The sequence below is a fragment of the Pezoporus wallicus genome, unplaced genomic scaffold (assembly GCF_028554395.1).
Source record: "Pezoporus wallicus isolate ANWC-B61680 ecotype Strahan unplaced genomic scaffold, APGP_CSIRO_Pwel_v1 contig_7113, whole genome shotgun sequence".
NCBI lineage: Eukaryota > Metazoa > Chordata > Aves > Psittaciformes > Psittacidae > Pezoporus > Pezoporus wallicus.
The window spans coordinates 172,332-192,355 of NW_026642076.1; the positions used below are offsets into that span (position 1 = coordinate 172,332).

Here is a 20,024-nt window from a genome sequence, read left to right on the forward strand (position 1 = left end):
TTAAATAAAAGCCTGTGCGTGTCCCAGTGCTACTCTAAAAGTTAACAGAAACCAACTGTCCCTCATTACTGCAAGGCTTCTGATCACATCTGCTATGGTAACACTTACAGGCACCAGCTCATCATAGCCCGTGGTCCACCCGTGGTAGAAGGAATAATTAATCCAGGTGCAGCAAAACCTTTGAACTTTCAACCAAGCAGCTCTTCCTCAGGGAATGCTGATTCATCAGAAGCAAAAAAGGATCAGTTTTGATGAATTTCCTAATTAGAGAAAAATACATTTATTCAGGGAAGGGAGCTCTTGAACAGTTGAAATCTCGCCTTGCAAGAGTTTCTAAATTCAATTTGATTTTCTCCAGGTCAAAAAAAAAAAAGCAAGCATAGAAATGCAAGTTAATTTTCAATAAAATTATAAAAAGCCTTGAAATTGAGTAAAACCAAATAATGGTTGAAATGATGAAAATTACATACTTTGATTAACTCATTTGCTTTTATAGTTGCCCTTCACAGTGGTCTTTAAGACTGCATTATTATTCCCAGCTTATCTGGGAAATATTTCTCAGGTTCACAGAAATTCTTGAAGGTTAATAAACAATCTACTGTTGTGGGTAGAGCAAATATATCTTAATTTATGACTTTTGTAGCCCAGAATAGCTCTTATTGCTTGACCATAGCAAAGACCTGAATGTCCAAGCTGAGGGAGGGAGATATCTGGAACTCATGGTGTTCACTGGAACAAACAGCCTTCTACCTCTAAGCCAGTCACCCCAGCTCCAATGGCCATGAATAGGAGCAGGTGTTTCATTACACTCTGAGATGTCTATAGAGATCACAGATGGATTAGTCCTGGAAAGAGGCCACTTCTCTGCAGTGCCAATGAAGCAGCATGAGATGGCTCACTCAGGTATAGTGGTCTGCACTGGGAAAGGATGAAGTTGGAGGAGATGGTGTTTTTAAGAGGACAAGACAAGTGGGTAGGGGTATGGTCAACATAAGGACAAATGATGACCCCTAACAGCTGGGTGGAAGTAGAGAAGTTAATGCTTAAGTTTCTCTTTTTTTTGGTCTTCCATCCTACATTTACTTTTCTGTTTATTTTGTTTTAACCTGTGCAGTGCCTTAACCACCACAAGACTCTAGTTTGTCCTTCCTCAGAATTTCATTTAGTGTCTTTAGTTTCCTCAAGCACCCAGTTTTGCTTTTTTGGGGGGATGTGAAACACTTTCAATACATACCAGAAACCCAAAACCAAGCAGGAAAACAGCAGCTTTCAAACAGGGTGTGAGCCACCTCTTTGCGAAAAGCTGAAGAACCCACAGTAAAAGCAATCAACATAAAAAAAAGTCTCACATTTTCCCAAACTTTCTTCTCAGGTAGTTAGTAGAAAGTGTTCCCTTTTCCTACTTAATTAATGCTTTAAGACATAAAGAAATATGATCTTTTATTTCCTTTGTTACCAGCAACCCCACTCCATCAGCTTTTCAATTTCCTCTGTTACACCTATCTCAGTAGGTTCAATTTTTCTCTGAATTTGTGTCTGTGCATCAGACATTTCCAGACAAAAGGGTGCCGGGATGGCCAAGCTTCATCTCCTGTATTTTATCCTCTGTTGGCAGCTTCCTTTTGCCTACATGAGGGAAGAGCATCTGAACCCCTGGTTTAAAAATCAACCCCTGTGGCACAGCACTTCCCCTGCTGTGAATGGCCTCTGTACCTTACCAGAACTTCCAATTTGTTTGAACAACACCTACAAAAGATAAAATAGGAACTATAAAATCTAGGTAAGGTGTCAGTGTTTTTTTTATTTTCCCTTTGGTGTCCAGTTTGGGGAGTTCCAGTGTTGGTGTATATTCACAGACATTATAACCCCAGGGTACTCACTGGGTAGCATCATTCACCTCTGCTGACTTCAGCCATCTAAAACTCAGCTGTCTGGCTTCTTAGGACAGATGTACCCTCTGTAAACATTACAGGATCACAAAACCTTTGTGCTGTGTATTCTTTCTTATGTCTGTGGTTTGTAGCCACAGTGAAATGACTTAGAGGCTGAGATGACAAAGTGACTTGTCAATATGAAAATGCCCAAAATGTACTTTATCCTTTTGGAAGTGGACAACATCAATATGAGCAGGACCTCCCCAGGGAGCTCTGTCATATTGACTTAGCCACCAGGAGCTTGGGAGCTTGGGCTTGAGATGAGAGACAGTAGTAAATTTTAACCACTCTTTAAATAATGTTTTTTAAATCAATAATGTGGGTCCTGAACCCTCGGCTTTCCAATTGCATTTAGTTTCATTGTGTATGCCATGAAGATGAAGTTTTGCCTGCTCTTTTTTACCCTACTTATCTGGATTCAGGAGAAGCATGTCTTCACTCTTTCAAGGTAAATATCTACTGGTACTACTGGGCTTTAAGAGTGTGGTGAGTGGGACAGGGAATGTACTGAGGCAGAATAACTCCAAGTCTCATAAGAAAACATTTGGCAAAGGCTGACATTTATTTATTGGTCTTGTAATTGGATATGTGGTTCAATTTAACATATAGATGATGGAGGAAATGAAATTATTCTAAGTCTTCTTTGCATCCATAAATCCCATGTTTTTAATCATATTAAAACTATTCTTTTTGGTCTAAGTGCCAATCAATTTTGTTCATTCAGTTCTTTTGAATGCCAGTAAAGGGCATTCTGAAACTTAATGGGATAAAATAATTTGCTTCATTTGCCTTAAAACAAGATCTTAAGTGAATTACTTCTTGAGGTAGAAAGATAAACCATTTCAGAAAGTGCTAACAATCTGTTTTCTTTCTAAAGCAGCTTTGATGATTGTTTTTCCAGTCCTAAATCATTTTTGAATAACCATTCGGTATTCGTACAATGTTCTAGAAGCAGCTTTATTGTTACCTATTGATAAATTTCAGAAATGCCCAGGAACCAAACTCTTTCTTAAAACACAAGGACATATGTCAGAGATGAAGACGGGCAAAGTGCTTTGATTTTCTACATGTACAGATGATTTAAAGAACTGAAATGTTTTAATAGGTAGAACTAAGAGGATAAGCCCCTTGTGGTGCTATTAAGCAAGATGAACAACCTACAGGAATCACGATTAAACAAAACCCGCTCACAGGACTGAAACACCCACACAAATAATAGTGAATTATGTCTCACAGCCCCTCTGTAACTCCACACCACATGCCAGTGGCAGACCTGTGAGAGATGAACACCACCGAGTTAATGTCTCAGAAGAGGATATTTCATCCCCATTTGTGTTACAATCCTGTTTTGTTCTAGATTGCTACAGAGGTGTGAGGAAGGTTACAGCGGGGGAGCAGTTAAACATGGTTTTAGGTTAATAGGGGGACAATTAAACATGTTTTTAAGTTAATTCAGTTGGGCAATACTGCTCTGTGCTACTTGAAGGTTCATCTATTTCATATTTTAATTAAATGATGAATATCTGACCCTTACAGAAGAATGCAACATTTCCCACTGAAAAGTCTGAGTCTGACCTTCCCAGCCCTATTTATAAAAATGGCTAAAACAATGAGATTTTAAAGGTGATATAACTGACTTTTTACTTTTATTTGGGTGCTAGTGTGGAAGGATTTAATGGTCATGTATTAAAGCTTGCTTTTGCAAGGTTATAGTGTGATTACTGCATTGTGAGACTTGTGAAAGAGTTGGGAACAGTGGAAAGACACACAGTTCACTTGTAGGGAAAGGGCAAGTGTGGCAGCTGACTGAGAGACAGCAAGGTGGGAGAAAAGAGCCCACAGGCAGACATCTCTGCTCGAGTCAGATGAACAGCTTACACGGTCCAGGAGAACGGGTGATGATGCTGGCAGCACTCCTCTAGTGACACTACCTGCCAGGGGCAGGTAAGACATTCAGCTGAAGACAGGTACGGAGGTCTCTTTTCTGGAGATGATAGTCACAACACGCAAGATTCAAATGAAGCCAGGCTATGAGGACAGAGAGACACATCCCTGCTGGTGCCTAGGTTTTGCGGCATGTGATGCCACTGGCATTCACAGTGACTGAGAAATGAAGTGGAGAGGAGAGATGAAGAGACTGACATGCCAGAGAGCCAGCACTGATTTGCGACTATCTGTGAGAGGGTGGCCAGGGCCCATGGGTGGGATTCAGCTGACTATATGGGATTTCTGTAGAGTGCTGCATGGGAACAAGTCCCCTTCACCTCCTGTACAGCTAGTGGAGAAAAATATGTGTATTTAGGTTATAACTTATTCCAGTTTAGCACACACATCTAAATTCACTCAGGTTAACCAGACCCTGAAAATGTCTGTTTCTTTATTAGGAGTGACAAGCTCAGATACCAAAACCATCTAAAATGAGCTGTAATGCACCCCACTCACTCTGTCATAGCTACAAGTTAAGGCCTGAGCATTGCGGGGGATGGCAGCTGGACTTACTTTTGTCACCCAAAGAAAAAGTAGAGGCAAAATAGATGGGGAACAATGACAGAGCCCAGTGGGACCCTGGCAGAAAGTTAGAGGAGTGGAATATGAAGGAACCTCTTAAGGACAAACTTAAAGAGTAACTAGGGAAGCAGGGCATGAGGACAAAAAGTGGAAGCGTATTCAAGATGAACATGTCCAACCAGGGCAGTAGGCAGGAAAAGGAAGCTGGGGATGGGAGGTTGTTTCTGAGATTTGTATAAAGGCAACAATTAGAGCTTTTCCTCAAAGCAAAGGAACTGAGAAGCTGAACGACTACAATTTCAGCTGTTACTACTCTCCATGTTAAACATGGCTACAAGAGCAAGGGCAGAACTCAGATCAGCTTCTTCAGTGTATTCAGGTCCTACCAATGAGAGCTGTAGAGGAATTGCTGCTGGCTATGACCTGCCCAGTACTTATCACACTCAGTTGAAATATTTGTGCAGCAAATGTTGGGGTGCAAGTACATACCAGCTTCCTCATCATAGCACTCTCAGGCTGTGTGAATCACAGGACAAAGCCAGATGTAGCAGCACTTTTCTGGCCTCCCCTCTGAAAAGACTCCCTCAGATACAAGAAGACAAATTCACTTTTAAAGTAGCCACAAAAACACACTGTGAACTACACTTGCCTAAAGAAATAGGCAAAATGAGGCAAAATGCCAACTCTGACTATCCCTGATTACTTTTTGATGCTCTGTTAAATGACGGTGGAGGCAAAAATAGGGCTGGCATATTGCTGGTTTTACATGAGAAACAACAGTGATTGCTTTGAACGTGGCTAAAAGTAGAAAAGATAAATTACCAGGCTGCCAGATGCTGTCATGTCTCTGCTTGAAATCAGTCACAACACTGAGTTGTGACAATCGTGTTATGCAGCTTGAAAACACTAGTTCTGATAGCTCTGCCTGTTTTCTTTTCAGAATAGTCTTTGCAGACACAGCTGGCAGGGGCTTCCACAGTGTCAGGTTTATACACTACTGCCAACTCCACACGATTAGAAGGCTGAGGGCCTGATTTCCAGACAATGGAAATAAGTGTTTGACATTCCCCTGAGTCTGCTCCTTCTACACAGACAAATTATTTTAATTATCTATCCAGTGCAATTTTGAGCTACAGAGCTTGCAGGGAACTGGAAATCAGGACTGGATTTACAATGCAAAAATAGTGGATTTTCTTTCCAGAAAGTGAATTTCACTTCTGTCACCAATAGTGGGGCGAGGCATGGAGCAGCTGGATTGCACCATTTCATGTACTGCATATCCAGACCATGGGTTTCAAGTAGAAGGGGAATATAAGTTACCAGGCAAAGAGGGGGAGGACAGTGGTATAGACCAACTGAAACAATACCTGGCAGAGGGACAGAAATTAGGAGACTGGGACAGCTGGACTTTAGTAGAAATGATGATGGTGGTAGTCTCTGCTCATCTATAAAACATCATGTTTTGCTTTTGCCCACCTGGGAGGGCTTTTTCCACTGCTGAACAGTGGCTGAGACCACAGAACTCGGGGGACAACAGGAGAGCTCTCTTCCTGGTCTAGGCTAGTTTTCCACCGGTGCTGCTGCACTCAGGTGCAGCTGGAGCTTGTTGCTGTTGCGCTGGTACCAGCTCCCGGGATGGTTCTCATAGTCCATCAATAAATATTGGCTACCAAAGCCCTGCACCACTTCCTTCATGGATTTTACTGGCTGGCAAAAGCAAAGGCTGGAATGGAGCTCAGCATCTGCATTGTTGAATCTTTGAGTCCACGGCAGCCAAGCCAGGGAAGATGAGAAAGGCCAAGCCTGCTTCTCTACTTTCACATGACCTAGAGTTCTGAGTACCTGTGCTTTACTTAAATACCCTTCTTTTTCAGAGATGAAGTTTTGTGGGCTCTTCCACAAACAGACAAACAGGTTGAAGCACTTCAGGATTTATTGAACACCACTGAGGTAAACAGATCCCTCTGCCTTTCTTGTATCTAGGCCAGTTTCTTCCTCCAGGTGAACTAATACTGCCTTTCTTACCAGAGGAAGATTTAGCCCACTTTTATTCACTTGTTCCAATACAGCAACTCAACAAATGCCTGATTTTCATTGCTCCACTATCTTCTGACTTACATGAGGAGATATTTTCTTCATAAAGTTGAAGTAATGCATTATAATAGAGCTCAGATTTCTGCAATTGATTTTGTGGAGTAAGACACTGAAAAACTGGCAAAGCACCAACACACAGTAAATAGAAACACGCTTGCTAGGGAGCCTCAGCATTTTAGACCAATGCAGTCTTGACCTATATGACTTGCACAGCTTTGAAGATCAGTACTGGATTTTTATGGTAGTTTTCTTAAAGCAGCATTTAAAAGATAAAAATCTCTTAAGCAATAGCTTTTTTAAAAGTAAACAACCAAAACTCAAAAAGCATTTTAACCTTTCATTAAAGACTAGAGTATTTAATTAAAATGAGCCATCTCTTCCTCTTCAAAAGCATTTGCCCAGCTGCACCCTCCCAGTTTGAAGCCAACACTCTGCAACAAAGTTGTAAATGTTCCATCAACCAACATAATTTACAGTATGATTGAGGATGTGTTACAGATGGATGAAAGCTTTCAGTGGTGCTTATGCCCAGTCTTTCTCTGTCTTTCTTGGCTACTATTTGTTTTATGTCCACCCCAAAATTCTACCAGTCTTCTGCTGTCCCTATTAGCATCTTTTGATCCTTCCCTTTAGTTCTCACAAACCTTGATAACCTTCCTTCCTCTTTTCCACTTCCACAAGTCAATTCACACATCTGTCTCCTTTCTTGTACCAAAGTAAATCTTCCCTCCTCCATTTCTTCCTCATCACCATCATTCTTCACTTCACTCCTGTATGCAGGAGCCCCAAGAAGTCATTAAGAACAACTGCAGTACATTCAGTGCAGAGAGAGCATGTGCTGATTTCTACCAAGTCACTTGTGTGAATACGCAAGCCGAACATTTTTCAAGGGTTATAAACTGACCATTTTTTTCCCATGGCTACAGATTGAGCGAGTTATAAGAAGAGAAAGGGAATGAAAGAAGGAAAGGGAAGCCATAAATAGTGCCTCCTAACAAATTTGAATGGTTCCAATCTAGCAATCTAGCAAAGAAGAAGCATATGAAAATTAGCATCTTACAAGAAGAATTATCAGGCTAATTATAGGTGCTACTCCTGCAGTTGGAAGCAAAAACCTAAAGCAAAGGAAATACTTTGTTCTTGCAGCACACACATTGCACGTAGCCTCCATCAGAAGACCCAGATGCAGTAACACCTACAAGAGAGTCTTTTCTTGCTGCCATGGGGTAGTATTGACCATTGCGATAATAGGTAAAGAAACCAATAATCATACGCATTATGAGAGTTTCCCATTTACCCCCATTCACTGCTCCTCTGCCACCTCAGCTGTGTCAATCCAGAGTTCCTTGGTTTTCATCACTCTCCATTCAAATAATGCCTTCACCTAAGAGAAACTCAATCTGAACTAGTGCATGCTGGTGGAGACAGCAGTCTAGCTAGGGAAACTGGAAAATCAGTGCTGGGCAGCTAAGCATCCAGCTTGCATCTTAGATGTTTCCAAACAATGCTGAGCCATGTGATGCTGCTACTACCCTGCCAATAATATGTGAGGTGATACACTGAGACTAGCTCAACCATTTGTATAGCACACTGCAGTAATATATCCAAATGTTTTCCCACTTACTGTTCCAAAGTGTTGATTAAAAGCATGGATGAGTTTTCTGTAAGATTTTGCAGACACATTCTCTCTGAGGTATGAGTGAGGTAAACAACTGACAACTGCTACATGCCTGGAAACATGGTGCCTAAGTTGAATATAATAATGCAACCACATCAGAAAGGAAAAAAAATAAACCCTTTTGTCTGGCAACTCCGTGTTGTATGTTTTCAAAAATGCATCCAAGGATTATGTTGATCTTTTTCACATTGTGAATTCATAACTAAATTTCTTCTTACTGTCACTCCTAGATCTTTTGGTATTACTGGTTTTAAAGTTTCAGTCTTTTATTGAATATTTTGGCTTCTGATTTTATTATTGTAAAAGATTTAATTTTACCAAGAAGAATCTCATTTTCTTATTTTGCTCCCATTTCTAATCTCTGTATTGCTGCTTCAACTTGACTTATATTCAAACCCCTTCTGGCACTTATTTCCCCCCTGATCAAAGTCATCAGCAAATACAATAACCACAAAGACTAGCCTGATCTTCATTAATTCTCCAAATACCCTCAGGGAAAATAACTCTCAGCAGACTTTAAAACATGTAACATAATAACCAGCTAAGCATATCTATTATACCAGAAATACTATCTCGGAAAAGGTTATGTTCCTGTCTTTGTTCCTGATTTATGAATTTATGTGCAGAAGTTACTATAAACATGTCTTAAACACACACGTTTTATTTCCAGCCGCAGCAGAATGCAGAAACACAACACAGGGAACATTAAACTGCTTGTTACAAGTGGTGTCTTAAACTGAAAACGTATGCTTTGATTATTTTTGAAATACTTCTTAAATGTCAGTAAGAATATTCTTTCTTTCCTAAGTTAAAAAAAAAAAAAATTAAATGCTTTTGGAAACTTTGCAGGTCATTCTCTGGCAACCTGTTGTGGTTGAAAATATCAAGAAGGACAGAGAAGTCCATTTCTATGTCAGGGCATCCAGCATAAATAGCATAAAAGCTCAGTTAAGGCAACTGACCATCCAACACAAGTATGTATTTTTTTATTTGTTGTCGTGAATGTTTCTGTAAAGTTGTTTGCCATTTATTTCACAGGACATTGTGCTCTTTTTCAGAGTCTCACTGGGAGATGTTCAAGGACTTATTGAAAAACAAATAATCAATGACACAGTCAACCCACGCATATCTTCATCATATTATGAAAACTACCATTCGATGAAAGAAGTAAGACATTTTTGTCGTAACCCTCTGTAGATTCAAAGGCTGAAATTTGTCTCATGTTTGAGAATGGAGATAAGGAAAGAAATCATCGTCAGGTAAATTATTACCATTGTATTGCTCAGCCACTGAGAGTTGTATTTACTGTAATGCCTTCATAAAGAAAGAAGCCCCAGACAAAATCTCATTTTTGCCTCAAACTGCCATTCACATACAGTTAATACGGAAGGAAAATGAAGCCACAAAACAACATACAAATATTTTACACATCAAATGAACAGCAATTTAACTAAGTAGAAGTAAAGAGGAATTTCAGGGCTACATTTGGACACTGTTGTGACTGTATCTTAGTGGGGGTTTTATGAGAAATTACAGAGAGAAAAGTGGTAAGTAGGCTGAATTGCTAGTTTTTCTTTCTCATCAGCTAAAGAGGCAGGATTTTGGGAGGAAGAATTAATCTAAGTCTAGACCACGTTCAGGGATGAAGGCAAACAATTGGGATAAGATCAATTTGCTAACTTCAACCTTGCAGATATATTATTGGATGGAAGAAGTAGTGAAAGTCCATTCCGACCTCCTCCAGAAAATATATATTGGATCATCATATGAAAAAAGACCGCTTTATGTTCTGAAGGTACAGCTGTGACTTACTGCAAAACCTGTCCAAGTATTAATGTCAGCAAGTGACGAGGTTTGGCCAGAACACTTTCTTAAATCTATACTTATATGCATATTTTTGTGGGGGTTAGAATTTTCTTAAATTCTTGCAATAATGTGTATTGCATTTGCAAAGGCACTTGACCACATTAGGCTCCTTGTTGGGTCACAAGAAAGTTGTCACATCTAGGCCATCTTCCAAATGCATGAAATACTGGTGTGGTGAATACCCTCCTCTGCTAACTATGAATCCAACCTAGTTTGTTGCCCTGCTTAGTTGGTGACCTACTCACTTGGCCTCAGGTCTTGCTGTAGTCTTGATGCTATGTTAGGAGCTTGCTGCAAGCAGTCTGAACATGGCTCCCTGACTGCATGTGAATATAACTGACAGCAGTATCCTGGCCCAGTATCAGACTAAGCTCTCCTCACAAGACAGATGTTTCTTCTTCCATCTTGGTTACGCTTTTTACTTCTGCTTTCAGGTGGTTCACTTTGCAACGGTGCCATTTTAATACAAGTTCTCTTTTGTCAGCTTTCTAAAAGGCAGGACAAATCCAAAAGTGTCATATGGATTGACTGTGGTATCCATGCTAGGGAATGGATTTCTCCTGCTTTTTGCCTGTGGTTCATAGGCCATGTGAGTAGCTAAACACATCTGATTGATTATCATTTTCAAAGCAAAGCAAAAAATCTCGATTATTTACCAGATTGCACTCTAAGCTTCATGAAGTCTTAATCTACAACACCAACATACGAGTTTTGTGTCTAAGCTGCATACATAGCAGTGAGCGTGTGTGCACATATGCATGTGTGAGTAGGTGGAGGGGGGGGATGTGTGCGACAGACAGAATGTCATATGGATCAAACGCAAAAGAGCTCAGATGTATTCTCAAGTATATGAAAGAAACTTCAAAGTTTCTTCAAATGTGCAGCAGATTCAACATAGATGTTTACAATTATGAACAGTCATGGATGGAGAGGGCATGTCAGGAAAAGCAAGTACCTGGTAATCTACTAGGGCTGTGCCCATATCACCACATGGATCCAAGGAATGATCTTAGCTCTGAATCATGCAGCACATGGTGGCTCATGCCCATATTACTGGCAGCTGGCCCTGCCTGGAGTAGATCAGAGGAGACCCAGAGTGAGCTCAAGCTGTCCTACAACCCCTGACTTTTCCCTACATGCCTTCCTAAAGAAATACGTACCTCTTGCTCCAGGCATGGCATAGCTCCACACCAGCATGAATGCCAGCAATCTCTATTTATCACTTGCTGTGATGTGTCACCTGCTGCCGTGCCTGCTCCTACTGCTCCTCTGCGTCCTGCCTCTGCATTATTTATTTGTGCTCCTGCTTTTTTCCAGTCTGTCTCATTCAGAGAACGAGGCCACACAAGCCACCTTCTTCTAAAGGTACCATCCCTCCTAGAGACAACCTCATTTCAGACCTCCAGAACACGATCCACATCTGCCAGCCACATGCATAGTACCAGCTCATGGGAACTAGTAAATCACTGATGGGATGAGACTGTAGTATGGGCTTAGCCCAAAACCAGCCCTGATGTGCAGTTGCAGACCGATGGTCACATCTGATCTTTGGTATTTTTGATACCTACACTGCTCAGAATAGTGAACAAAAGTACACGAAAAGATTCAACATCCATGGTTTTCACCTGTACCTTAACATATGTTGCCTTTGTCTTTTGGAATTTGAGGCATCTCTGCTCAACTCTGTTAAGCTGCTGGCCCAATTCCTAGTATGTACCAGAAAAAGGCTCCTAATGCCTTTCTGGCCCAGACAAGGTTGCCCAGCTTGCTCAGTTAATATCTTGAGGTATCATTCACTGTTTTCCACAAAGCAAAGTTCATTGTAAAAATATGCTAGATGAGATTCAGACTTCACAATCATCAGTACTGTAGCCAGAGAAACAACATAGATGAGTTCTTCAAACATGAATTACAGTTCATGATGGAACTAAATAATAAGGATAATAATAATCATCATCATCATCATCATCATCATGTGTTTATATCTGTCCTCAGTCACAACAATAAAATCTCAGTGACTATAATATTTGAAAGGATATTGCAAGAGTTAGGAGCAGATACAGCAGAATGTACCTTGTGACCCACCTATAATGCCAGCCTCTAAGGGTCCCTTGGAGAGAAATGCATTTGCCCTTTTCATGCTGCTCCAAATAATTACCAGCTGTGCTGTCACTTTGCCAGTGACATGTCCCTGCAGCATTTTTCAGAAAACAAGCGGAACATTTAGGTTCACAATCCTTTTGATCTCATTTATGTGTTTTAAATTCAAACTTTATTTTTATATCACTTCATAAAAATAACATTTCAAAATCTGACATTAATCCGCATCTGCACACACACATTAAAATCACTAGCTCTCTCTAGTAAATCCTAGGCATTCTTATAATGGGTTCACTCTTTATCATTTAATTTTGTAGAAAGATTGACACTTCCCATTTAGTCAGAGAAAGCCCATTTCCTCAGTAAAATGAGGAAGGTTTTAAAAATAATAAAGTGGTTTAAGTAAGGCATAAATAATAACAATAAAAATATTATATGATTAATAACAATCTATTTTAATAGTAATAAACCCACTTATCTAGGTTAAAATTTATCCCTGTGTCACAGACCAACAACCAGTTAGATAAGAAAGAAAAAATAATGTTATATACAGCAGCCATTTGAAACGTTACTTGTTATTTTGGGGCCTGCTTTATTTTATGTCCTGATTTATTTTATATACCACTACTTTCGTGGTATTTTCAGTGGGAGGGAGGGTTCCTGTATTTTATATGACTAGCAGAAGCTCAAACCTTCCTCTTAACAGGCTTCAACTCTACCTCATGATCACCAATTAACATTGGACGGCAGCATATCTGATTGACTGTGTCAGTTCAATTCTTACCCTCTCCCTGGCATTTCTAACCAAAGAGCTACTTTGCTGTTTAGCAGTTTCTGCGATGTGATGCATCTCTACCAGGAGATAGACTGGTCTGATAATTGCATGGTTATTTTACATAGGCCATCAGGTGCCTTTCTAGGAAGGTAAGAAAACCACTGTTACAAATGCTTTTAAGAAGCTTCTCCTGTGCTTTATAGGCAATCCATGTGCGTGAGAGAGATCAGACCATGACAGCACTTCTGGAGCACTTTGACTTCTACATCATGCCTGTGATCAATGTAGATGGCTACGAGTACACGTGGAGCCATCCTTCTGTATGTAGAGCTTTTCTGACAGCCTATGCAACGCACTGATGTGTTATTTATGTGAACCATCAGTGAGCATGCTTAGGGCATCATTTCCACCCTGGAACTGCATGCCCCGAACTCTTAATCTATGCTTGCAATTTCTGCATCTTTGCCGTATGTCAAAAAGAACAAATTCTGCAACAAATTGGCATCTGACCCACAGTGCCTTGGTGTCTTCCAGAATGCCAGAAATGCATTTGTAAATGACAGAATCTCACCTTGGGATTTTAATACTTCAGCAGCAAGGTTACAGCTACTGGCACAATCCAGCACAAGCTGGACAGCATGCTGCATCACACAAAGAACAGTCAATAGCTCACACCTTCCTCCTACAACGTAGCCCCATTTTCGGTGTACTTTTTGCTTCATATACATGAAGGTACAACATGTATCTTTTGTCCAAGATTTTATGTATTGGTTGCAAATTCCAAGCTGTTGAGATGGTTCTTTGGTTTTTAGACCATTCACTCACATTAAAAAGAAACCACAACAATCTTCCTCCACTCTTTTACTCATCCAGTCTTAACCCAGCCTGTCTCACATTTGCATAACTACATATATATACCTCAACAGCTGCACACCAAATTTCCAACTTTCCACATGCTGTCAGCAATGCCTACAAAAAGGTTGGACTTGGGAGTTCTAAACTCATGTTTCTGGCCAAACTGTATGTCTCCTCCTCTCCTTCCCCAGTCCAAATCCATTGCAATCAGACCAGATGTGACCACTTCTTATCCTACCCCGTATTGTCTTTTATCATCCAGCCTTGCTGGCAAGCAGATTGTGGTTTTATAATCTGCCTTGGTCTTTTGCATCTTCCTTGACGCATGACCTGTAGAGGCACAAGTGGGAAGTCACATTTAATTAATCAATGAGATGGTGCATTGTTTCTCTCAGCTTTTTTCCCTGAGCATGGCTTGTGTGTTCGTTTCCATAGAATCGGCTGTGGAGAAAGAGCCGCTCATCGCATGGTAACAGCAAGTGCATTGGTACTGACATGAACAGGAATTTTGATGCGCACTGGTGTGGTATGATATAACTTCCTTCCTATTGTACCCCTGCCTCACTTTCAGCCTTTAAAATTCATTATTTTGGAAAAAAAAAAAATTCCTATTTCACAGAGTTAATATAAAGACAAATGCAGCTGATTATCTGTTATGAACAAGTGAATACTTCAACTTCAGACACTTTTTGTTGGGACTCAGGATTTTTCCTCCTCAGAGGGGATTAACCTCTTCCCAGCACCATGACAAGAGAGAGGGGGACCAGGACCCTGGATCCTGCCCCTTGCATCACACCATAACACATGTGGTGTAGGCTATTAAAGGGAGGGACAAAAGATGGAAGAGAACCATCTCAATATCCCTTGCCATGTCAATCAAGAGCTGTTACACCATCCAGTTGAATAGATGCTCCATTGTGCTGTGTTAATTGATCACCCCAATCATCCTTCAGTAATGCCTAGCTGACCAAGATTTTTTGGCTCCCAGTGTTTGTTGTTTTCAAGGCTGTATCACGTTTATTTACCTACAGGCAGTTTAGTGCTTGACAGGTTTTTAATGCAGAATAGCTGCCTTAAAATGTTAACCTATGGGTCAGATCTGGCTACACAGAATACTGACAGTAATGTCCTGTATGACTTTTGGTCATTTTAGTCAATTATTAAACTGGGAATAAAGATGTTTATTAACCACCCATGGCTATTATATGGGGAAAACCACACATTTTTTCAGGCACAAAATTATGAAGATGGAGACCACAAACATAGATCTGAAAGTGATATTCAGTATAAATGTGTCATAAAAACAGAATTTGGAGAAGTCTGAAGGAGTAACAGCAAAAACCTATGTGATACAGATACTAGTTTCAAGGTTATACAATGTAGCGCGCTCAACTTGTCAAGCACTTCTGGTGAACAACTTCTGAAGTGGAGAGATGTTTCTATTTCACAAAGAGCAGAAGAAAACAGGTAGATTAGAAAGTGCTTCCTCTTTAAGTAAATCTTTGGACAAAACATACACCTTCTTATAGGGCAAAACCAGAACATCTTACTTAAGTAATCAGGGAAGCATTCATACTGTTTTCAGCCATGCTACACTCCTCCCTTTTAGACGTGTTTGGAAACATAGAAAAGCCTCAGCAATTTGTAGGGTCATTGGAGAAAAAAAAAATGTAAAGGTGAATCTAAGGACTAAGTCAGATGCTTGTAATAACTTAAACAGGTGATTGTAAGGTTGTTCCTAAGTTTCTGCTTCTTTTAGTTATATTTATGTATATATACCTGTAACTATAGTCAGTAAAATGCTGAAAAAACAACCCCTGTTTTTCTTAGTTAGCATAAAAATATTGTTTATACTGATTCAGATACATTAGTGACTGGTAGCAACAGTTGAGCAGATTTAACCCAGAACATATTAACTGTAAAAATCTCCATTATTGCTGTTCAACAGGATTCTCAGAACCAAGCTGGAGTTTTATCACTTTATAATACTGCTGCAATTATTAGTAGCTGTGTCAATTGAATACAATAACAGAATTGTGTTCATAGGAAAAGGCCACAGATTCATGGAGACCTGCAAGTTAACTTTTCTAAGCAGAGAAGAGTTCTTGTCAGGGGTGCCCAATGTTCAGACTTCCACCGGCTTCAGATTTGCTTGTGCCACCGCAAAATCCTGGGTTTCAGCTGTATGCATTTAAAGCTGTTTTCCCTCTTCAGCTGCTTAGATAACAACTTTATGAAGTTTATGAACAAATCCCTCATGGTTTTTTTGAAGAGAAAAATACACTAAATGCACTGATACTGTATGTTTTTCTTTTATACCAGTATGAAGCAAAATTATTCCACAAAAAGCAATGCACTAACTTGGAATTTGCTCTGTGGAACCAATTTTGACTGGAACCTGGATTTAAATTGTTCTCCACATTTTCCATATTGTTCCTTTAGCTGGCTGCTTTCAATCTGCACAAGAATTTAGGAAAGCAGACAGAACATTTATCTAAGATTGCCAGCCAACAGATTCTTCATTGCCTTTTTCCTTGGAGAGTTCTCCCTTCTTTGCAAAACAAAACAGTGTAAAATTTAACATTCTCATTTTGCCTGTTTTGCATGACTTTGCTCAAATGCCAGGAACTGTTTGTATTTTCATGTGCATGAATTTTCATGGACTGTGAAATCCCCCTTGATTCAGAAACATTAAGGTTTATACTTATATCCCAGAATATAAATGTGCCACAGCCCTCTCTACCCCAGTACCCTTGTTTCTGACCTCCCAGCCTGCACCTCCCAGAGCCTCTCTGTCGCCACTTCTCCCACACAGCCTTCTCTCTTCAGTGTATTATTTCTGCTTCTTCATACAAGGGGCATTTATTTTTAGCCATTGATATTATAAAGGAGCTTGCAGCATCTGTGGAACAGTTCAATGAACGAAAATACAGGTTTATTCATAACATCAACAACCACACATCACCATATCACCTAAACTTTCTGTCTATTGCAACTACATTTCATGAAATACACCTTTATGGAGCCTTGGAACTTTTAATTAAAACATATATATGTATATGTTTTAGGTTAGCATATGTATATGTTTTAGTTTAGTATATTAAAACATATATACGTATATGTGTTAAATATTAAATTAAATAATTTTACATATTGAGATATATATACATTTCAATCACAATTTTAAAGCGGTTTTGGGATCCAGGTATGCTCCCTGCTACTTTGGCATGGTATAGATCTTCCTTAGATATCACTGGCACCAAAAGATGTTTCCTTCTCTCCTGTATCTTAAGATAATAGCTTGTGTTTCTTTCTCAGGGCTGCAACTTTGCAGATGTAACTGGCATTATTGATTTCTGAAAGAGGGGCATCTGTTAAAACACACCAATGCCCAAGGATGAAGAAAGTCTTGCCGGTGTTAAAGTACTCAGTGAGCTTTATTCCTGCATAAGATTTAAAGATAAAATGTCCATTTAAACTAGAGATAGTAGCAAAGGGGAAAATTTACAAAATTGATTAAAACATGGAGACCTGACATTTAACATTTTAATGTCCTAAAGATCCTAGCTTCTTCCAGAAAGTTATTTGGTCTTATTCTGAAGAGAGCAAAAATGGTGAATCCTAGTCGTCTTCCTGGTAACTTGTTCCAGTGCGTAGTTTTTCTCATTCCCTTTGATTTGTGTTTCTCCTACTTCCAAGTTGCAGGTTTTTTTCCCCCCAGTAATCACTTAGAACTGTCTTTTTTCTGTAGGACTTCTAGATTTTGAGAAGGGATTTCACGATTTTGTTCTAGGTAAATTTAAATCGAGCATATTCATCCCCTCCTCTAAGACATTTTATCCGGTCTTTGAGTCATTCTTTTTTTCTTCACCTTCTCCATTTTTTTTTCCAAGTGTATAGCAGGTGAGAGATCCGAGCAGGTTCACACTGATTTCTGGAAGCATGAGAGCTCTTTCCACAGCATGGCCATGTCCATTTCTTCTGTATTAGCATCATACTCTTCTCTTTTGTTAATCACAACTGCAGAAGAGGAGAAGGAGTAACGCTGTGCACTTCTTTGTTATAGGAGAAGGAGCATCTCCCTATGAATGTCATGAGATATACTGTGGACCCTACCCTGAGTCTGAGCCTGAAGTGAAAGCAGTGGCTCGGTTTATCAGAGATCACAAAGACATCATTAAAGCCTACATAACCATGCACTCTTACTCCCAATTGGTATTGTTTCCATACTCTTACACTATGGAAAAAAGCAAAGACCATGATGAACTGGTAAGTCTTCCCAGCTCCTGAAATTTATTTCAGAAATCTCTCCCTTGCTTTGTTAGGCTTCTAATGAGGAACACACGGTGCTCTAAGGATCAGGAATTAGCAAATTAGATTTCTCTTGCTGTTCCTAAGAACTTAAAGAAGTCTGGGCTGATCTAGCAGTGTGTAACTTATCAAGCTGCTTCTGAAGACTACGGTAAAATAAAAATACTTGTTACAGATTGATAACACAACAACCCCTGATACACTGAAGCTAAAGAGCAAAGTCTTGTTTTATTGTGCACCTTGAAAAGATATTTTGCTAATTTCTGATTATGTTGCACAGTTTACATACATCCTAAAAGTACTTGTGTGTTTAACTGAAAAAATGCCCTCCATACACCTAAGCAATGAGGTACTATTGTGGACATTTGCTACTTTTAAGGTTTAATAGTAGAATTCCCTCAATGAAAATCTATGTCAATACTACATAAATCAATAGTGACTTAAAATACTGTGGTGAAAAAGGAGAAATTTGAGACAAGAGGGAAAAAACGGTCTGACAATAGTTTGCTGCCTGAAGTGATGGTAAGGTCCCATATATATTTTTTACCTAGCTACAGCAGAAATGCAAACTGTGGCATGGGCATATGCTGAAAATTTTAACCACATTCTGTGGGTTTTCTAGAGCCTTTAATAAGAACATTTAACTAATGTGAGTTAACACAGAACACAGTGTAAGTAAATCCTAACTGCATACATATTAACTATTATCACAACGGACTAAAGCTAAGAATGTTTTGTTTAATATCAGGAAAGTCTGGCAAAGAAAGCAGCTAAAGCTATAAGGAGAACAACAAAGAAAATTTACAGACCTGGTGCTGGTGCACAAACAATTTGTAAGTATGACTTTACTGCAATAAAGCACATCCTTGCTAGCATCAGAAGACAGCTTTTGAGCAGAAAACTAAAGTTCTGGTTCTAGGTGACTTACCTGTTTTCTCTTCTTATACAGATTTAGCTCCTGGAGGGTCAGATGACTGGGCTTATGATCTTGGCATTAAATATTCTTTTACCATTGAGCTTCGGGACACAGGAACTTATGGATTTTTGCTTCCTCCTCAAGAAATTAAACCAACTTGCTTAGAAGCACTTTCTGCTGTCAAAGAGATAGCTCAACATGTTCTTCAAAATTTATGATGTTGAATATAATTTATTCCAGCATGACTGTTCTCAGTTCAACCAATAATAATAAAAAAACCAAACACCTTGCTGCTTTATTAAAATTATTTATACATGGGCAAAAGGAAAAAGAATGACTGCACTCCCTGTATTTCATTTTAGAATACATGACATTTTTTCTGCCATACTTATAGACCTATAACAGTAGTTCAGTGCACTACATATATATATACTGAACACTGTAAGGGGAAAATAAGATAATCTTATGTCCCTCTAGATGATGGGAGCTCCAGGTGATGTAGCATCAAACAGGCCTCTGATTGACATATGTCATTCTGGGCAGACCCAGAAAAGATTCACACATTTTGGTCACACAAGCTGTTACAGGATTTCCTCACAAAAAAAAAAAAACAACAACCTATCCATCATTTTCACTGTCAAATGAAGGGTGTGCACATGAGAACTTCACCCTGCATCTTTAGAGAAAGGTAAGGACACACCAGCGGCCGAATCCAGTGGGAGCTGCCCAAAGGCTCCTCTACTACAATCAGCTGCTATGTTTATCCTGTGGCCAAGGATTAGCACAGAACATAGGCTTCAAGACTTTATACCAGGGCCTCTAGTGACAGGACAAGAGGCACGGTTTTAAACAGAAAAAGGATAAATTTAGGCTAGATATCAGGAAGAAATTCTTCCCTGTGAGGTTGGTGAGGCACTGGCACAGGTTTACCAGAGAAGCTGTAGCTGTACCAGAGAGCCCTATCCCTAGCAGTATTCAACTCCAGGA

General features: G+C 39.6%; 1 protein-coding gene across 1 annotated transcript; it reads left to right on the top strand.

Annotated features, from left to right (window-relative positions):
• Nucleotides 1-2,183: 2,183 nt before the first annotated feature.
• Nucleotides 2,184-19,279, top strand: CPB2 (carboxypeptidase B2). The gene is made up of 11 exons (XM_057426940.1): nt 2,184-2,382; nt 6,317-6,392; nt 9,064-9,188; nt 9,273-9,381; nt 9,908-10,009; nt 10,565-10,669; nt 13,159-13,275; nt 14,246-14,336; nt 17,877-18,079; nt 18,870-18,954; nt 19,071-19,279. Exons 1-11 carry the CDS (start codon nt 2,306-2,308, stop codon nt 19,253-19,255), a joined length of 1,275 nt encoding a protein of 424 aa, XP_057282923.1. The 5' UTR covers nt 2,184-2,305; the 3' UTR covers nt 19,256-19,279.
• The last annotated feature ends 745 nt before the right edge of the window (nt 19,280-20,024 follow it).